Raw genomic sequence first — 20,236 nt, forward strand, 5'->3', positions numbered from 1 at the left:
GAAGAATAATCTTTCCACGAATGTGAGAATGCGAGTCATTTAGCCCCATCAGAAAGTGCATTACATACATTTGTTGTTGCAAATCTAACAACGTATGTAATCCTCCACATGAGCAAATAGGTAATGGTTTGTAATTCATCAATTCATCCCATAGATCTTTCATTTGAGTAAAATAAGCACTAACAGAGAGGTCATCTTATGAGAGAGAAGCAATAGCTTTATGTAATTGGAAGATACGAGGCCCATTACCCTGAAAGAAGCATTCTTTAAGGTCAGACTACTCTCAATGGCAGAATCAACATAGATGACGTTGGCAGCAATCTCTTTAGAAATAAAATTGAGAATCCAAGATAAGACTATATTATTGCATCTAGTCCAAGAAGGAAACATAGGAGATGTATGTGATGGCGGTGAAATAAATCCATCCACAAATCCAACCTTGTTGTTAGCAGTTAAGGCCATGAGCATGAATCTGCGCCAGGTATGATAGTTGTCATCAGTAAAGGCTTGAGTGATTAGTAAGGTGCCTGGACTATCTCCATCAGGGCTGGAAACATCCTCAGAGGTGTAAGGGAATGAAGAGAAGATGGATAAAGCATTTTAGTGGGCATGAAAGAGTTTAACTAATACCATATCAAGGATGAAAAGGGAAAAATTGAATATGTTGTATTTCTAAGTGTCAGAGTTCACAAATGAATACATCTGCCTTTTATATACAGAGAAATAAGCGAAAAAATAAATTTTAAACTAAGTTAACTAACTAAACATTAGTCATTTCTAATAGCCCTAATAAATAGTACTCTCAATTTAACATGGTTATATAAAATAGACTCTACAATATCTACGAAGAAAAGTCACCAACTTTTCTACTGATGTTGTCAAGTATTTTGTCTCTCTCTTTTTCTTTTTTCTTTTTTTATATCAATTTTTTGTATTTTTTTAAATACAAAATAAAAATATAATAATAAAAAATTATAAACAAACACAAATACTAAAAAAAAATACATTTCGATAATTAATAGAAATCAGTAAACTATCATTTTCCATATAAAATATTGTTGAAAGTATTTATATCATTACTCTTTCTTTTCCGCACAAAGTTTGAATAATTAAAAAAGGCGGATGGAATATGCCCACGAGCTCACTATTGAGTTTATCCAAAAAGAACTACTCCCTTCCTCAAAAAAAAACTACTCCCAACTCTCAAATATTTTAACATATCCTGCTTTCTCGTAAGTGACATTTTTGTGTAGTGTGTGCTGCAAATAGTAAAGTATCTAATGCCAATGAAAAGAAATTAGTCACTCAAACATTAGTATTATATATAGTATCTAATTCTTCATCCATAGAATCATTTATTGAGGTCCGAGAAAATCCTTGTAAATGATCTTACGTACAGATAACGTCTCTGGGAAACAAACAAAAAAAATTACAAGGGACCCGTGCACCTTTTTGTGCCGGCGGCGCGGTAGGTTCAGTTGCACCATTTTCGAGACCTCTGATATTCAAATAGATTATATACCAATAGGATTAATGTTTACATCAACATATAGCCGCAGCACACTTCAAACGTAGTAAAAAAAAAAAAAATTATTATATAAAATGTGCTGCAACTATAGACTGATGTATAGAATAATTCATGTCAATATATATTAATATGCATGTTTGAGGCTTTTGTCCTGGACGCCTGTCTCCCTCCTTCGAGAAGAAGAATATAATCCATTTCATAATTTTGTTTCAAAATTTTAGAAAATTATTTATTTCTTATTTTTAACGAAAATATTATCAAAATGAATATATTTTTGTTATAAATAGTCGTTATCATTGTAAATAATTCGTCACAAATATAGAGAAATAATCATATATTACCTGTGAATAAGATATATCTTGAACATGTTTATAAGGAATGAACAATTCTCTCTTATAAAATCAATTTTATAAAATGAGTTAAGCTCATGAATTTCTTCAACAAATGTTTGTTTTTCTTGTAGTTAGAGTACCATTAATTGCTGAAAATTTGGCAAATTGGGTTCTTGAGTTGTGCTGATGATCACGTACTGTTCCATGGACAATAATCTTACAAAAACCTAATGCATGCCCTACTACTGCAATCTATAATTTTCTTTACCAAGAATTATAAACGACATTAAAGATTAATTATATATATTTATGCATACATGATGTCGATCATGCACCAGGCTGCAGGCACCACACCATGATATAATTATAATTAAGATGTTAGGCCTGAATAATTTAAGTTGGATATTTTATCGTGTGTGTGTGTGTCATGTTATTTCTGGATAAAATGCTAGTACTAGGCCCGGTCCCTTTCTTTTATTTTTTCTTTTATTGGATGTATTTCATGATGCGTGATGATCATCTTATAAAACGCGAGATGGCAGGTTAACGGCGAACGTGTTTCGTGCATGTTGCTTAACGTGACACCCAACGGCAACGGCTCCACGTACGTACATATAACACACTACATGATTCTCCTTTTCTTGGCCAGTAGATATCCACGTTAATCCCATTCAAGTTCACGAGGATTTTCCTGACCAGCAAAATAAATGAAAAGAAAAGAAAAAATTAACGAGAATTTGATCATCTACTACGTCCATCTTCAACTTTGTATTCGTGATCATAATTAGCTACTCGTTGTGTAAAAACCTGTTCTGCTTGGGAGGAGGGAATTAGCTGCAGGGACATCTGCATGTGTCGTGTGGACAAAAGAGGCTTTGCATGCACAAGCGTCCTAGCCGATCGCGAGCTTATAAAGCATGATATTTTGATCATTATTTGCCTTGACTTTAACATTTTATTTACGTCGGCAAGCACGCGGCGGCTTTTTCCTTTGTCACTTGTGTTATGTGTCCGAGGTATTAGGTCCTGTCTAAATATAAAAAATATTTCGTTTCATCTCATCTTATTATTATTTTTTTTTTTAAATTTTCACACAATATATAATAAAGAGTATTGCTACAGAGCAGTCACTATAGTTGTGCACACATTGCACACATTACGTGACTCTTGATCCCTTTTTTTTTTTTGCAAAACGCACTAGACGGCTTCTACCCCTCTCTCTCATCATCTATCTCTCCATCGTCTTTCTCATCAGCTCTCTCTTCCCTCGACTCTCTCTCTCATCGTCTCTCTCTCTCTCTCCTCAACTATCTCTCTCATCCCTCATCGACTCTCTCTCTTATCTTGGTCTCTCTCTCACCTGCTCCTTCTCTCTCATCGTCTCTCTCTCATCTCCGCTCCATCTCTCATCTTCACTCACTCTCTCATCGTCACTCTCTCTCTCATCTCGATCTCTCTCTTATCGTCTCTCTCTTAGTCAGTAGTAATTTTGAATTTAGGAGATGTGTGATTTGGATGATGTCACGTAAAGTGTGCAAAAGTGACTACTCCCAACAGTGACTGCTCCCAATATTTTTCTTATAATAAACTATTCAACTTTTTCAAATCTCAAAACAAAAATAAGATTAAAAAATAATATTATAACAATATTTTATTCAACTTTCAACTTTTATCTAAATTCATCTCATCTCGACTCACTATCCAAACCGCACATTAACCAGAGCTAACCACCTAATTCTTATCTATTAATTAGTCAATGATCAGATAGTGTTTTGTATAATCCGGTCGAATAATAAAGTTGCCCTATATTTTTGGGCTCTTGATCTTTTTCCCGACCCTTGGGGTTTTCATGCGTTTCCTAACCAAGAACTTATACTGATCATCAACCAGGTCTCAAACAAGTACGTGTCCCACTTAAAAAGATAACTCTTGCAGCCTGAATAATTTGACAGACGTATCTATTAAGAATGTCTCTTCTGGCGTAATAACTCATATTTTAATTGCTTGTTAAAAAAAAAAAAAAAAATAGGGTTCTTCGGTTGTGTGGCCAAGAGCTAAATGGGTTAAGCCTTGTGTTAGGGTTCTGGGTTTTTGACATCGACTGATTTTGGGGCTTTGCCCGAGGACACATGCATTTGATAGGGCCTAAACTTGCATGGATGAATAGATATGGGGATCAGTTTTGTTCTGTTTCTGCATGGGCTGGTTGAGGTGGGTCTCGCATCTATGCGTTTTTTTCTATATGTAACTGGTCTAGTTGAGGCTGTACCCTTCATCCCATGTGATTTTCCAAATGAAACCCCAAATAAAGTTGATCATTTTTTAGTTGCTTATGTGGATGTTTTTTCGTCATTTGCTTGATTATAACTAGCATGGTGTACTAGCAAACAGACTACTCTATCACACTATAATTTTGGAAGCATCGGATGTTCAATAGTTTGGCTCATATTCATCACGGTATCTTTCTTCTCTATTCTATTATGGTAGATAATCATCAACTTGCTGAATTTTAATAGAAGTTAAGTTTCTGTTTAAATGTTAAGAATATCTCAGATCATCTGTGAATAATAATAAAATGATTTGTAAATAATAATGAAATAGTCATAAATAATTTGTGAATAATAGTGAATTATTTATAAATATTAGTGAAGTAATCTGAAAGCAATTTAGTTCCCAAACATAACCTAAATAATTTACAAATTTGATCTTTTGTAAATATAAGCACTTTTTCTCATATTATCGTTTTTAAAAAATTAAGGGTTTGGTTTTTATACGAAATTATCTATTATGGCCACTTTTAAACCCGATTCACATCAAGACGAGCAGCTTAATGTAGACCAACTCTATATTTTTTAAGGTTGTGATTTTAAGAAAATAGTAATAATAGATACAGTTTTAGAGTGTGTAAGTTCAATTCAACACACTTAGTTGCGTTTAAATATTGAGCCTAGTTGAGTTCTTTATAAACATTAGTAAATTGAGATGGTAAAGTAAGTTTTGTAAGTTCACTTAAGATGGGTTTATATGTGTTTGGATATTAAAAGAATTTAGATATATTTATAAAAATTTAAAAAAGATTGTAGGTTCCGCATATAAAAATATGTTGAATTAAAAAAAGCTGTAGGTACCATGTGTAAAGAAGTATTGAGTTGAGATAAGTTTAGTGATTTGAAAATTGAGTGTTTGGATGTTAAATTCAGCTTAAAATTAAATTAAATTGAGTTGATCTCAGTAGAGTCAAACAACCAAACGGCACTTTATGTTAAAAAAATTTGAATTTACTATTAATAAATAATTTTCTCATATAAATTTTATATTTATCTATTTAAAATAAAATATAGGAGATTTGAACATATTAAAACTATAAATATTATTTACAAAAAAAAAAGTTTATCCTTCTCCGAGATTAGCATTCATTGCGTCTTTTTGGCGCATTGGCTTTATTAACATACTTTTTTTATTCCGTCGATCAAACTAATTGGTCACGTTCTTGACAAGTGACCTTTCACACCCAAATGATATCATGACACCATTCTCATATTTTCTTCAAGATTTTCCATTTCAAGTAAATATTATCTATTGGATCAAACATTATCATTATATGAAATGTTGTATCATTTTCCATGAATCAATGTTAATTACAAAAGTAATACTATTTATTATCTCAAATATAATACGCATTTTTTAAACTATCGTAATTTAAAAAAAAAATATAAAAAAATTATTACAACATTATTTTTTTTCACTAAAATCAGTCTTATCAATTTGTTTATTTTTAATCAATTCCTTTAGTTATGATATCCGCAGCAACACCAGCATATATTGCACTAGCTATAAAATGTTACTGTCATAAAAAAAAATTTCATAAAAAATTTAATATTGACATAATTTTATATATATATTAAATCTATTTTGTAATCAAATTATTTTAATTTATAAATTTATTTTTATGAAATTTTTTGTGATCAAAATATTTATCGACTGTATTTAAATGTTGAACTGAGTTGAGTTGACATGATAAAATATTATTAGAATATTATTTTTTAATATTATTATTATTTTAATATTTAAAAAAATTAAATTATTTATTATATTTTATATTAAAATTTAAAAAAATAATAACAATGAGTCGCAGTGAATTTAAAAAACAAATGAAACTTTAAAGAAAAAATATTCTGAAGATGAAAAGACAATCACGGAGATGTCTGTCTGTGTCACTGTCCAACAATCCTCTCTTTGTGAAATGACAAATGGAAAAAGCTCACAACCGGTCGGTTAAGTTCGTCATTTTTACACCAGCCATTAAGGATTTGCCACGTAAGAGATTTAGCAAACTATACTTTACACTCACGTTCACTGGATTACACTTTTGGATCTATTCTCTCTCCCTACCCCATTCCCGTTGCCTGCAAGCCCCTCTCTCTCTATGAATCCACTAAAAGCTCAACATTCGCTTTCTCTTCTGGTTCAAGGCCCCGAATCCACAGTACCCTTGGAGGTGATTTCTCTCCCTTTGATTACCGTATGTTATTCTTTTGGCTTTCGAAGAAATTTTTGGGATTAAAATTTTCGAATCCACTGGAGTGTGCTGCTTGTCATGTAAAAATGGTTTTGTCGTTTCTCGTACTTTCTTGGCAACCAAAATGTGGTTAATGCTCTCGTAACTTGTAATTATAGACCAGATCTTGTACATGGAACTTGATAGGTATTAATTAAAATTGTAATGTCGGGAATTTACTTTTAAAAAAAAATTAATGTTGGGTTGGTTATGGTTATTCTGAAAAGATTTAAACTTGTGTTTGCAATCGTGAAAGGAAAAAACGTGATAGAGAAGAGGGAGCTTGGGAGTTGCAGAGAAAGGGAAATAAAGAGGGGAGAGGAGAAAGAAAAGGGGAGAGGCAGAGAGACAGTATGTGCTTGAAGAGAGAGAGCATATTTTAGAGAGAGAGAAAGCGATGGGGGAAAGATATCGGAAATCAAATATAAAAGTGTAATCTACTGCATGCGGGTATAAATTTGTGATTGCTGCAATGCTTACGTGGCAAATTCATAGTGGCTGGTGTAAAAATGGTGAACTCACCCGACCGGCTGGTAGCTTCACTCATGACAAATCCCTCAAACTCCTGAGAAATTTTCCCAATCATTTATTAAGAACCACCGGGTTTAACCTCACCCGGTTGAACCACCGCATTCCTCACCAACCAATCAAGCCACATCTTTCTCAATCGCCCAGGCAGACCCTTGACGTGTCCACCCCTAGTAATTTTATCAGAACCCGGAAAAAGAAAAAAGGAAATTAGAGGCCCATTATTGGGCGCAAACAAGACAGGGAGAGGGAGACAGGTGTGTTTGTGTATGCGTGTTTTGGTTCCTTCGAAGCCCAAAGAATGGTCTGCTCAAGTCACATTTTAATCGCAAAAATCCCAATCTTCTCCCTCTAGAGAGAGAAAAGTAAAGAGAGAGAGATATATATATATAGATATATATATATATATAGAGAGAGAGAGAGAGATAAATTTTGGGTTTGTTCGTGTGCTTCAATGGTTGAATTAAAAACCTGGACATATGTGAGATTTTTGTTTTATTCGATGGGTTTTTGAAGCTATGATCCTTGCGAACCCGGGTAAGCGATCTTCGAGGCAGTGATTGGATTGATCGAATTCTATTGGAGCCGTTAGATTTTGGTTTACAGGTGCAATGAACGGTGGCGATGAGGTCGTCGCAGCTCCGGTAGGCCCGCCTCATCCGCTGGAGTGGAAATTCTCTCAGGTATTCGGGGAACGCACGGCCGGCGAAGAAGTTCAGGAAGGTATTAATACAATAACACTGACGATGTCAATCGTGGTCTTCGGAAATTATATCCGTGCCCTTCTTTGGATCCCATCGATAATATCTATAAAGTTTTGGGATTAGGGTTTGTTTTTTAGTTTAGATCCGTTTTAGATCGTGGGTCGCGGAGGAATTGTGGTTTTGTGATGTGGGTCGCGGAGGAAATGTCGTATTGTTATGAGGTCGGGGTTTATATTTTTTTTTTTTTGGGTTTTTTTTGGGGGGGGGGGGGGGGGGGGGGGGGGGGGGGGGGGGGGGGGATAGTGGGCTTTGGGCGTGGAATTAGGGGGACAGTCATGTGAGGTTTGGATGGTATTGTGATAATTGAGTTTGCATTGGGTATTCTCGACTTGGGAGGTCGACAGTGTCAAAGTGAGCTTGGTTGAGTTATGGTGGTGGTTGTGGTGCATGCCCTTTTTTTGGGGTCATGATTGGTTGTTTATAGTGGCAAATGTGTGGTATCGCATGCACGATAGACGGGATCTTAATCATTTTCTGTTCATTCCTTGATTAGTGCCATTGAGCTTGTAGTGCATGAATATAATTCCGTGACTTCAATTGAAAGTGAAATCTGACCAGCAGTGGTTGCAAGCGTGGACTATATTTACTGTGTTCGTTAAATCATGTGCAAAGTGAGTGTTCCAGAACATTTAGAAGTCTCACATAAGCATAGATAATAGTTGTATCATTAGCCTTGCTGTATCTAGGAGCTAAAGATAACTACATTTTCCAGTTTCATCATGCAATTAAGCACGCATTATGAAAACCAAGCTGCATTGTTATTGCAATATTCTTATTTCTGTCTCAAGCACTTCGTTGAATATGGGAGAGCATAGTTCAAAGGACAATAGGAGGAAAGGAGGTCTAATTACTAATTCTTTGACCAAGGTCTAGTGCTTTTGGTGATTGAGAAACATGTATTGCTTTAGTCAGTAGGTTCTTTCAGAAAATGTCATTGAAGATTCATTGGACTAGCACAATTAGAATCTTGGTGAAGTGACCTAGTTCTTATTATTCATAAAAGGTCATCCCATTCTTTTGTACTTTTATTATTCTATTTTTTTCTAGTCTAAAATTAAATTGCAGAAAACCAAGAATCTGGACCTACATTAATATTTTGTAACCTAGTGCATCGTTATTGTAAACGAAACAAAGACTCCGAATTTGTACCTCTGCTTTAAGTTAGGCATTGTTAATCAGAGAGACTACTTATCCAAAAAAAGAAAAAGAAATAGTGACAAAATTAGCTTTGATACCAGTTGCTAAAAAAATTGAACATATCTATACGTCTGCTATTTTACTTCAGATTAATTCATGCATATATTCTGGGTTGGCTGATTTGGTTGTTTGGTACAGTCCTTGCTGGTTATTTGGTACACTTTTGAAAATTAATTCCAAAATTTGTCTGTTTCTATATAGGAGAAGTGTTTACCTGTAGAGAAATAAAATATACAATACATTAGAAGGGATAGCAGTTAGTTATACTAACTTTTGGTTTTCTTCACAATTTCTAGTATAGATATTTAGACAGTTTTAGAAACTTTATAATCCTTGTTATCCCTTTATGGTATATTTAAAATTTCATTAACATGTGTAGGGAGAATGGGGGTTTCTAATCTTTGTTTCTGTTTTTCCTTCTACAGTTGATATCATTTCAGCAATCGAATTTGACAGAACTGGTGACCATCTTGCTACTGGTGACCGTGGGGGTCGGGTGGTTCTCTTTGAGAGAACTGATACAAAAGATGTATGTTCTTCTATGCATATATAGTCTGCCAAATGTAATATCGATACAGTACATAGATTATTTCTTTGTTGCAACATTCTGACTTCATGTATGCTGTAATTTTAAGAATGGTGGCTCCAGAAGAGATTTGGAGAGGATAGATTATCCAATTAGTAGGCATCCTGAGTTCCGTTACAAAACTGAGTTTCAGAGCCATGAACCTGAGGTACTCTTTAAAAAAAAATCCTACTTCTGCTTCATTTTGTATTATTGCTTGCTGGGATATGTATTGTTTACGCCTAAAAAGAGTCTTCATTTCTTTGTGCCAGTTTGACTATCTCAAGAGCTTGGAAATAGAGGAGAAAATCAACAAAATTAGATGGTGCCAAACAGCCAATGGTTCCCTTTTTCTTCTCTCTACAAATGACAAAACCATTAAATTTTGGAAGGTAAGAAAATATTTTTTGTAGTTATTTTTAAAGGAGGGTGTTTTTTATTTTTCAAGTGTGTAATTTGTTAATTAATTGGCTCGAGATTACTTGGTCTTACATTACTTATTAAAAAAACACAGAGAAAAACATTACTTGCTTTAGCAAAAAATATATTCTGGAATTGTCAACTTCCTATTTAGTCTATTAGCTTATTTGTGTAAGCTGTAAGATGTGAAAAAATTTCAGTATTTTTTTCCTTGAAGTGAATCTTATGGGCTTTCATTGAAGTATGGCGGAGATCAGAATTTTTTATTAATTTTTAATAGTTTGTTTTTTTCTCTATTACATTTTTTCAATTGATTCTTTCTGTTACATTGGTTCATAATCTTTGGTGTAGAGGACATGAGATATGATTTTTTTTATGTGTTCAAATTTCATTTTTTGGTGCTTGCTTTGTCTAAAAATGTTCCCACAAGCATGCTAGGTTGCATATTTTGAAAAATGAAGAAGGGTTGGATGTCGCATGCTTTGAACATGCTGTTGGATGGTTACAAGATTTATTTACAGAAGGTCGTTATGTCAATGCATGATTGATTATTTCAAAGTGGGGCATTAGAGATGTTCACTATATGTCACAAAACCACTAGGGGTTGGCTCAAGTGGTAAAGGCTTTGGTCTTGGTGGTATGCTCCCTCTAGGTCTAAGGTTCAAATCCTCTTGGGTGCAAACAATATCTAAGGGCCATCAGACTGGGGGAACTTCCCCTTGAATTACCTGAGGTGCACTTGTGAGAAACTCATTGCCGAGGACCTGTGCACCCTCGGGATTAGTTGAGACTTCGTTCTCGGACACTTGGTGCCAATTAAAAAAAAGATATGTCTCAAATATAATAAAGTACAAGTGTATAAACCAAACCAATTCTATCTATACTAACTGGCATTTATCCCCTATAAGCCAAGGGCGGGGAATGAGGTCATGAGGGTTTTATTCCACATAGGTGCACAAGTTATTGAACTATGGTGCTGGCACATACATGTAAACGTGTTCTGGGAATCCTGTATATTAGTTTTGGCTTGTGGGTTTATGATTATTGAGGAATTGTAAAAAGCAGGTGGTAATAATTTAACGTTCATTTATTTCCTCTCATAGATAGAATTATTGGTGGCTATATCTGACCACCACTGTTTGTTTGCCATTGCAGGTCCAAGAAAAGAAGATCAAGAAAATTTCTGATATGAATTTGGACCCTTTAAAAGGTGTTGGAAATGGCAGTGTTGCTAGTTCGAGTAATTCGGTTAACCCTAAGTCATATCTTGCAAATGGGGGATTCCAAGACAGATTGAGTAATGACTTCTCATTCCCACCAGGGGGCATTCCATCATTACGTTTACCAACGGTAGTTGTTCTAGATCCAAGTTACTAATTTTCTTGCGCTATGCATTTTTTTTTTTTTTTTTTGTATAAGTGCAACGAATACATTCTTAAAATGGGTTTAAATTACATCATTCTGAATCATTCCAGTACTCACTTGGTTATAGCTTACATAAGCTATCAATAATATGAAAGATAAACCAAAGAACAAGAATAACGTCTGGTGCAGCCAACCACACCTTGAAGCCTTTCCTCCAAGGAGCAATGATTTCAGCTGGGTCTCAGATATGGGCTTTAGCACACATCTTAGCAAAGTGCATTTGTGAGTCGCCTGGAATTGAATATGGGGGCTTTTGTGTTATGAGCACAGCTCTTTGGATGAAGTAAATGTTATTGGTCAAACTTTTATCTTGTTTCTGTAAATGTTTACTTTCAGCCTTGTCTATTTGAATTATTTTAAATGTACATACAAGCATGTGTGTATAATTTTGGATTTTTTTTTTATTAAGAACACTCTGGAAAGTGTATATTGTCTGTTGACCGTTGTGATTGGATGAATTGGTCCTTGCACTTAAACACCCAAGGCTGTGAAGTTCTTGTCGTTTTCATGTCCGTGTTTGCATCCATGTGTGCAAATCAATTGCTGCTGGGTGGTGGGAAGTTTCAGAAACAGAAAGTTTTGTTGGATTCCATTAATTTTGTTCATTTTTATTAATTTTTTCCTGATCCATGCAGCACTAATGCTTAATCTATTTAATATGTAGGTAACTAGCCAAGAAACCAGCCTCACAGCTAGATGTCGAAGGGTATACGCTCATGCTCATGATTATCACATCAATTCTATTTCGAATAACAGGTGCTTCCATTTCTTTACTGCTAGTGTTTTTTAATGCTAGTTTCAAACTTTTTGCATTGTTTGTTGCTACTTGGGATCGTATTAAGGTCCATTGCCAAATATCTGAAAACCATTTGAGGCATTAATGATACTCACCTGCTGTTTGGTTTTCTTTTGTTTCCCAAAATTGCTGTTGATGTCACCTGTGCATGCCCATCTTGGACCTTCTATACTTGTAGTCTTCCTCTAGAAAGGAAAATAGGATTAAAACTTTATGCCTTTTCCCACCTTTTGCAATAAACCTTGGTTCTTTATATTTAACGCTGTCTATGTTTGATGAAGTTAATTTATATGGATGAGGCATAGATAGCAGATTGGTATGTGGAGAATGCCGTAGAATTTTGAGATATAAGTGCTACAAAGGATTATTTTCTGACCTTGTATGACATACCTTTTGTAAGATTTATTTGCTTTCCTATTCCGTCCCTTTACTACATCAAACATTCAACATGTGCAAAGATTCTGTTTTGATTCTTGCTTGCATTTGTAATTTTTAATGAATAAGAAAATTTTATTAAGACAAGTAAAAAGGTATAGCCCAAGTACACAGGAAGTATACCAATGCTGAAACCTAGTTACAAGTTTTTTTTTTTAATCATTCGAAACCTATTTACAAGTTAGGAACTAGAGACCTGGAAAAACAACACTTAGGTCCCTACCACCAAACCGAGTCATGCCAAAAGCTATTCCTGGAACCATCACCAACCACAAAAGTAACGTGTTTGGCAAAATCATCCTAACCACTCCTAATATTTTTCCACACCCCCACACCATGTGTACCTTCAACCTCATTCAAGCACAAACACCCACCCCCCCCCCCCAACACACCAAGCTCTCCCATATTTGGAATCAATCATAGCCCTCCACAAGGACTCACATTCCTGATGATATCTCCATAATCACTTCCCAAGATGGGCTTTATTAACGATCCTAAACTTTCGAACCCCCAACACTCCACGCAACAATGGAGTACAAATTTTGTCCCAACTAACTAAATGAAACTTGACTTCCTCCTCGATACCTCCCCACAAGACGTCTCAAAACATCTTTTCAATCCGGTTAGCCACGCCAATTGGTACGGGAACAATGAAAGAAAGTATGGCGATTAGAAGGAGTGCTTTTGATTAAGGTGATTCTTCCCCCTTTTGACAAGTACAACCTCTTCCATCCCGCTAGCCTTCTATCTTTTTAATCACCCCATCCCAGGCTGGTCTTGCCTTAAAAGCAGCCTCCAAAGGGAGCCCAAGGTATCTTATCGGCAGAGAAGAAACTTGACAACCAAGAATTTTTGCCAAATTTCTCATATTTCTCCTTGGACCGACCGGGACCATCTCAGATTTACCCTGATTCATCTTAAGGCCAAACACAGCCTCAACCAAGATTCAACTTAAGGTCGAACACAACCTCAAAACAAAGCAAGAGCGCTCTCAAAGTTTGCACATGACCTGGTTTCACGTCACAAAAAAACGTATCATCTGCAAACAAAAGGCAAGAATTAATCAAACCATCATAAGACCCTCCCACTGAGAACCCTGTCAGCAAACCACCATCAACCGCAACCCCCCAACATTCGGCTAAGAGCATCCATAACAAGGACAAAAAGGAGGGTTGACAACGGATCCCCTTGTCTCAATCTACAAGAACTATTAAAAAAAATCCATAGGGGAGCCATTCCCCAACATGAGAATTGTGCAGTTGAAACACAATGCTTGATCCAATTACACCACTTCCCCTTAAAGCCATATTTCCCAAGTAGATAAAGAAGAACGTCCTAATTGACGTGATCATAAGCCTTCTCCGTGTCAAGCTTACGTAAAATACTTGGCTCACCCAAGTTAATTCTACTGCCCAAACATTCATTAGCTATTAAAAAAAAATCAAGAATTTGTCTCCCTTTAACAAATGCATTCTGAGATTTCGAAACAATCTTCTCCATAATAGTGTTCAAACGGTTGGCAAAAACTTTAGAGATGATTTTATAAACCCATTGACAAGACTAATGGAATGAAAATCCTTCGCGTTAGAAGCTCCGGCCCTCTTAGGAACAAGTGCAATAAAAGCTGCATTTAGACTCTTTTCAAACTTACCAAAAGAGTGCAATGCATGAAACACCTTCATGACATCCTCCCATATAATGTCCCAACAATCCTGAAAGAAAGCCATGATGAAACCATCTGGACCAGGAGCGTTATCCTTAACCGTCCCTCTTACAACATGAAGAACTTCATTCTCAAAATGCCATTCAAGCCATTGAGTACTCAAGAGGTTAATATTATCAAACACTAAATCGTCCAGGTTTGGCCTCCAAACCTTTGAAGATGCAAGACATTTAGTCATCGGGATTTGCAAATATCTCAGTCATGTCTGGTTCATTATTATGCTTGGCACTACTTATAAAAGAAAAAAAAATTATTTTGCTTGGCACTTTGGCATGGTTTAGTAAAGTTTTCACTGATCACTTTGCTCTCTCACTTTTTTTCCCTAGTGATGGTGAAACTTTTATATCTGCGGACGATCTTCGAATAAATCTTTGGAACTTGGAAATTAGCAACCAGAGTTTCAATATTGTGGATGTCAAGCCTACAAACATGGAGGATCTGACCGGTAAGTTTATTATCTGGTATTTGGTGTTTTATTGAGAATCCTAGTGCTAGTTTATGTTCTTGAGCCATGTAATGTGCTTACGATACTTATCCAAAAAAAAAGTTTTAGCTTATGCTTGTTTTTTTTTCATGTATGCTTTCTGATGCATGATTTTGGGCTGAAATTTATTTTGTGAGCTTGTATACTTGTGTACATAAACATTTGCACATGGCCTTGCATGTGCCTTTGGTTGTTTCGAAGGCTCAATCTGGCCATTTAATTTGTGGGAGAATTGGGATCAGATGGGGTAGTCGCAAGAAAATGTGAAGATTTGTGAGACAACTTGGGAGTATCTTGTCTCGCATGACATTTCTTGAAACATGTGAGGCATTGGATTTTCCTGTACTGCTAGACTGGTTTTTGTATAAGCCATCCTTTTGTGATCAATTCAAGAAGTGGCACATGAAAAACTAATACAAATGACTTATCCTTTTTTTTTAGTTGAATTTCTACTTTCCCATTTTCTGTTTTATCCTCACTTGAAAAATAAAAAAATAAAAACCAAGATGAAAGTTTTGCCACCTCCAATAGAAAGTAAAGGAAATTTGTAGGAAGATCGCTATATCTTTTCGTAAATACTTGTGCCTTGTCTAGAAATCTATTTAGGAAAAGAGTGATAATAGTTTTCCTTCTTCATTTTTTGTTATCTGTTATTATTGGTAAGCTTTTGTTAGATGATACTATTAGTTACTTATAAAAAAGATTGATACCATTTGTTACTTCTCAAAAGATGACTATTTGTCAATCATTTGTCAATTTTCTTGCAGAGGTGATAACATCAGCAGAATTCCACCCTACTCATTGTAATATGTTAGCATATAGTAGTTCAAAAGGCTCAATCCGTCTAATTGATTTGCGGCAATCAGCTTTATGTGATTCTCATGCTAAATTGTAAGCATTTGACTTGTTTTCATTCTATTGCGTCATAGTACAGCTGCTATGGAAGTTTGATTGGCTTGCAAATTGTTAGATGGGGTAAAAGGAAAAAGAAAAGTCTCTTTTTTAGGCCCCCAGCATATGGGTTAAAACTGCTTCCAATAGCCTTCTTGGACTCATCTGTGCTGCCCTTTGGATACAGGTTTGAGGAACTGGAAGTACCTGGTTCTAGATCATTTTTCACGGAGATAATTGCTTCAATCTCAGATATTAAATTTGGAAAGGATGGAAGATATATACTTAGTCGTGATTACATGGCTCTAAAGGTTTGGGTTTCTAAACTGGCTATTTATTTTGTTTCATAATTGGCATGTTGTTTTTGAGTGTTACACCACTATTATTGATAATTGGTAATACCACTTAGATAATTGGCATGGTGTTTTTTTTTTTTATCGGTAAATAATAATTTTATTGATGATAGAAAAAAGGCATAGTCAGGGTACGAGAATCTGGCTCTTTTAAGCATGCCATGTCAGGTTTATATGGCTCCATTTGATATATGAAAGACTCATTGATCCATACGTCCCATAGGGTGCTGAAATGGTATTATTGCCATGAATATGATCTGAAACATGATGAAAGTCTCAATACTTAAAGATGTGCCAGAAGTGTATCAGAGACCTGAGACTTGCATGATGTGTATATAGTAGGGTTTTGCTCCATAGAAATGTTAGTCCAAGGACCCATAGTTTATGAACACTATAAGATTATTCAAGGACAGAGCATGTAAAAAGATGTTACATTCAAAGCTTTGGAGGGGAGGTGGGGGGGGGATACCTTTAGCAAAACCTGTTCACTCCAAAAGGGGTGGCTTGTTGATGCTTTAAAGGAGATACACTGAGAAGTGGAGTTGGAGATTTTGGGTCCATGACCCTGGGGCCAGGGTGTATAACTCACCAATTAAAAAAAAAAAAAAGGAACTTAGTTAACATTGTTTAATACTTTAATTTAAGAGACAACAAAGAGCAACATGTTTCAACTTTAGCATGGCCTACAAAAATATTAATTCACAAACACCTAAAATGGTAGGTTCCACAACAATATTAATCCACTTCAATTTGTGAGATTATAGGTTCCACGACAATACGAAGGTCAAGGTGCTATAACAAAGGTTGGAGTTGCTTTCCCAACTTCCTAGTTCTTTTCCTGTTGCTGTAGTGAAGGGCAGAGAGAAGTCTTGAATTTTTTCATCTAGTTATTTTAAGTTTGTGGCGAAGTGTTCTTATTTGTCTCACCGGTTAGAGAATCCTCTACTTGGGTTATGATTGGAATAACTTGCATAGATATTCCTCCCAGAAGAAAAGACACGGAATCATTATCTTCAACACATCATCTAAGTCAGACCGTTTGCTATTTACAATAGCAAATAATGGCGCAAAAAATTTAGAATGGCTACTTTTGATGGTTTATGTTCATGGAAGCATAATTGACTGTAATTTTCAAGACTTTTTTGTCCTGCTATTAGTTATTCTTTTTTCCCTTTTTTTTTTTTGAAGAAATTTTGCTTCAATATGTGTAAGCAACAATTTTATCACAATGTAGTTATTAAAATCGGTTTTATCATGATGTTGTTATAAGATTTGATGTTTTTGTTTTGTTCTGGCTCCTTTGTTACTAACTCGAGTACCATTTACTTGTTTGTCAGTTATGGGACATCAATATGGATTCGGGTCCAGTTTCGACCTTCCAGGTTCATGAATATTTAAGACCGAAGGTGAGATCCCTACTTTTTTAACATGGTGGACCTAAGATTTGTGCTGCTGTGTCTTAGGTCCACCAAATCTAAGATTTGTGCTGCTGTGTTTGCTGTATGCTGATCACCCTGTTCTTGAATGAATCCAGCTCTGTGATTTATATGAAAATGATTCGATCTTTGATAAATTCGAGTGTTGTCTGAGTGGTGATGGATTACGAGTTGCAACAGGTTCTTATAGGTCCGTGTTTTTATGCTACATCACTGTTTGTAATCTCACTGTTATTCGAGCTCTCTGGCACGCATCTCATGTTCCTGTTGATGATATTGCAGCAATCTATTTCGTGTGTTTGGATGTGCCTCAGGAAATACTGAGGCAACAACTTTGGAAGCCAGCAAAAACCCAATGAGGTAATTCTGATAGAAGATATTGATCAGAATGGCTAATAGGATGGTTTATCTAACTGTATATATAAACTTTGATGTTTAGGCGCCAAGCACAGACCCCTGCAAGGCCTTCCAGATCCCTGAGCAGTAGTATAACAAGGGTTGTCAGACGAGGTTACCACCATTGTTTTCTTTTCTGTTCTTTTTTTTCCCCAACTTTCTCATTTTTGGCCATTTAAGTTTTTCATGAGAAGTTTTTCTTGCCCTCGTAAACTTAACCGTTACATTACTTAAATTTGTTGTTGGGAACAGGAGCAGAAAACCCTGGGGCTGATGCAAATGGAAATTCATTCGATTTTACGACAAAGTTGCTGCACCTAGCATGGCACCCAACTGAAAACTCGATTGCCTGTGCTGCTGCAAACAGCTTATACATGTACTATGCATAAAGATGATCTGGGAAGAAACGTATTTGCTTGATTAGATATTTTGGGTTGCTGTTGGGAAAGGCTTTCTGCCTTTACTGCCTACCAGTGACTTGGAGGCCACATCAAATTCTCACATTTCAAGTGCCCCACAAAATATTTTGCATGTGCTTTTGGTATCAAATTCCGGAAGTGGCGGCCGGCATCCACGAGGAAGCAACCTAACTTTGTTCCCGGGTGGGCAGCATCTCTTTTTACTTCCTCCCTTGCCTCCTTTAACAATTGCCAAAATTTCTTTGCTTTTCCTTGTCCTTTTTTTTTTTCAGTATCTTTTTCTGAAAGGGAAGATGCAGTTATGTCCTAAATTTGTGTTGGGTTGAAGTCAAGAAAGAAAATATGATTGTAGCTCTCCTACAACAAAACCCTGAAGAATGTTCAATATATGCCACTAGGTTTAAGATAAAATGTAGCTTTTACTCAGAAATCTGTGCTGGGATAGAGATGTTGAAAACTTGCAGTGCATCAATTTTTTGATTGATTCTTTGTCATGATGGTATACATTTCATTGGGGATGTTTTAGTCTGTCTAGTATTTCGTGTAGTTTTCAATTCAAGTATAAGAACAGAAAAAGGCAATATTTATTTTCTGTCGGTTTTGATACAGTTATATATATTTTGGACTTGTTTTGAGTTCCCAGTAACGAGGCTTGGAAGTTATAATTAATCTCAAAAAATAAAAAATAAAAAAGACCAGAAAAGAAGCGAGAAACCGGTTGGGTCTAGGAAGTCGAGTCGGAGACCTTAACAAAGATAATGCAATGCTCCGACAGCGTAAATCACAGCCAGACGCCAAGATTGATCTAATCTAAGACCTTTTTTTTTTTTTCTTATTTTTGAAAGGGATCTAATCTAAGACCTTGTTTTGTGTGGAAAACTTCCTTGGTATTATTGCAAGAGAAATGAAATTTATAGTCGTGGGTGTATAAATATTACGTAATATTTTAAAAAAAGTAAATATATATGTGATACCCATGAAAAAAAAAATTAAATTTTTAATAGTATTAGTTCTTTTTCAAAGCGACTCACGGTGTTTATATATTTTATGACTGTATGTAATATTATTCTGTTAGTGAAAAAATAATAAAAAAATAATAATATAAATAATAATAAAATAATAAATAATAATAAGATATTCGAAAATAGCCCAAACTAGCCTAAATCTTCATCCTACTAGTGTCGTAATATTCATCAATTTGACCCCATACTAAATAATAGAAATTTTTTTTTTATTTTTTACTTATTTATATCACATCAAAAAATAGTAAAATAATGATTATTACAATGACTTGAAAAATGTTATTTTTTAATTAAAATTTTATTATCTTCATTCATAATAATTAGCATATCATGTGATTGACACGAAGCATTCAAAATGTTTTTCGTTAAAATAGTTTTCATCGGAATCCCAACTTATCTGCCCATGCTTTTGTGGTTGACTAAGACAAAATATAGAAAAAATCTATTCATTATTATAATTTTCATCATTTTATAATGTGATATTAAATGATAGATTTATAAGTAAAATATAATAAATAATTTTTAATCACTTAATATCATATCATAAGATGATAAAAATTAAGATGATAAGTAAAATTATTCTAAAATATATACCTTATTTTCGCTGCCCGTACGTCGGAATTGATCTTATTAACCGCAGCGTCCGCATTAGGCTCCTCGCCCAAGCTCCTTTCCTAAATATTAAAAAAGAAAAATTTTATTTATCATTTTTACTTGCATATCATATATAATTTTTTATTTTTTATTTTTATTAAATACTTAATGTAGAAATAATAAGTAGAAAAATTGAATTAATTAAATTAAAAAAAAAGAATAAGTATAATACTTGGAATGATGAATTGTAAAACTTGGAATAATAAGATAAGATGAGATTAAATGAGTTGAGATTAAAATTAAAAAGTTGAATAAAATATTGTTAGAATAAATTTTTTAATATTATTTTTATTTTGTGATTTGAAAAAGT

At 34.8% G+C, this 20,236-nt stretch overlaps 1 protein-coding gene across 1 annotated transcript; it reads left to right on the forward strand.

Moving 5' to 3' along the window:
• Positions 1–7,264: 7,264 nt before the first annotated feature.
• LOC121259262 (serine/threonine protein phosphatase 2A 55 kDa regulatory subunit B beta isoform-like) lies at positions 7,265–18,744 on the forward strand. The gene is made up of 15 exons (XM_041160784.1): positions 7,265–7,483; positions 7,553–7,669; positions 9,333–9,436; positions 9,543–9,641; positions 9,745–9,864; positions 11,048–11,242; positions 11,982–12,073; positions 14,598–14,716; positions 15,523–15,646; positions 15,834–15,957; positions 17,337–17,405; positions 17,534–17,625; positions 17,718–17,795; positions 17,875–17,945; positions 18,084–18,744. The coding sequence occupies exons 1-15, from the start codon at positions 7,465–7,467 to the stop codon at positions 18,218–18,220; spliced, it is 1,560 nt and encodes a 519-aa protein (XP_041016718.1). The 5' UTR covers positions 7,265–7,464; the 3' UTR covers positions 18,221–18,744.
• The last annotated feature ends 1,492 nt before the right edge of the window (positions 18,745–20,236 follow it).

This window comes from Juglans microcarpa x Juglans regia, chromosome 1D (genome assembly GCF_004785595.1).
Source record: "Juglans microcarpa x Juglans regia isolate MS1-56 chromosome 1D, Jm3101_v1.0, whole genome shotgun sequence".
NCBI classification, from domain to species: Eukaryota; Viridiplantae; Streptophyta; class Magnoliopsida; order Fagales; family Juglandaceae; genus Juglans; species Juglans microcarpa x Juglans regia.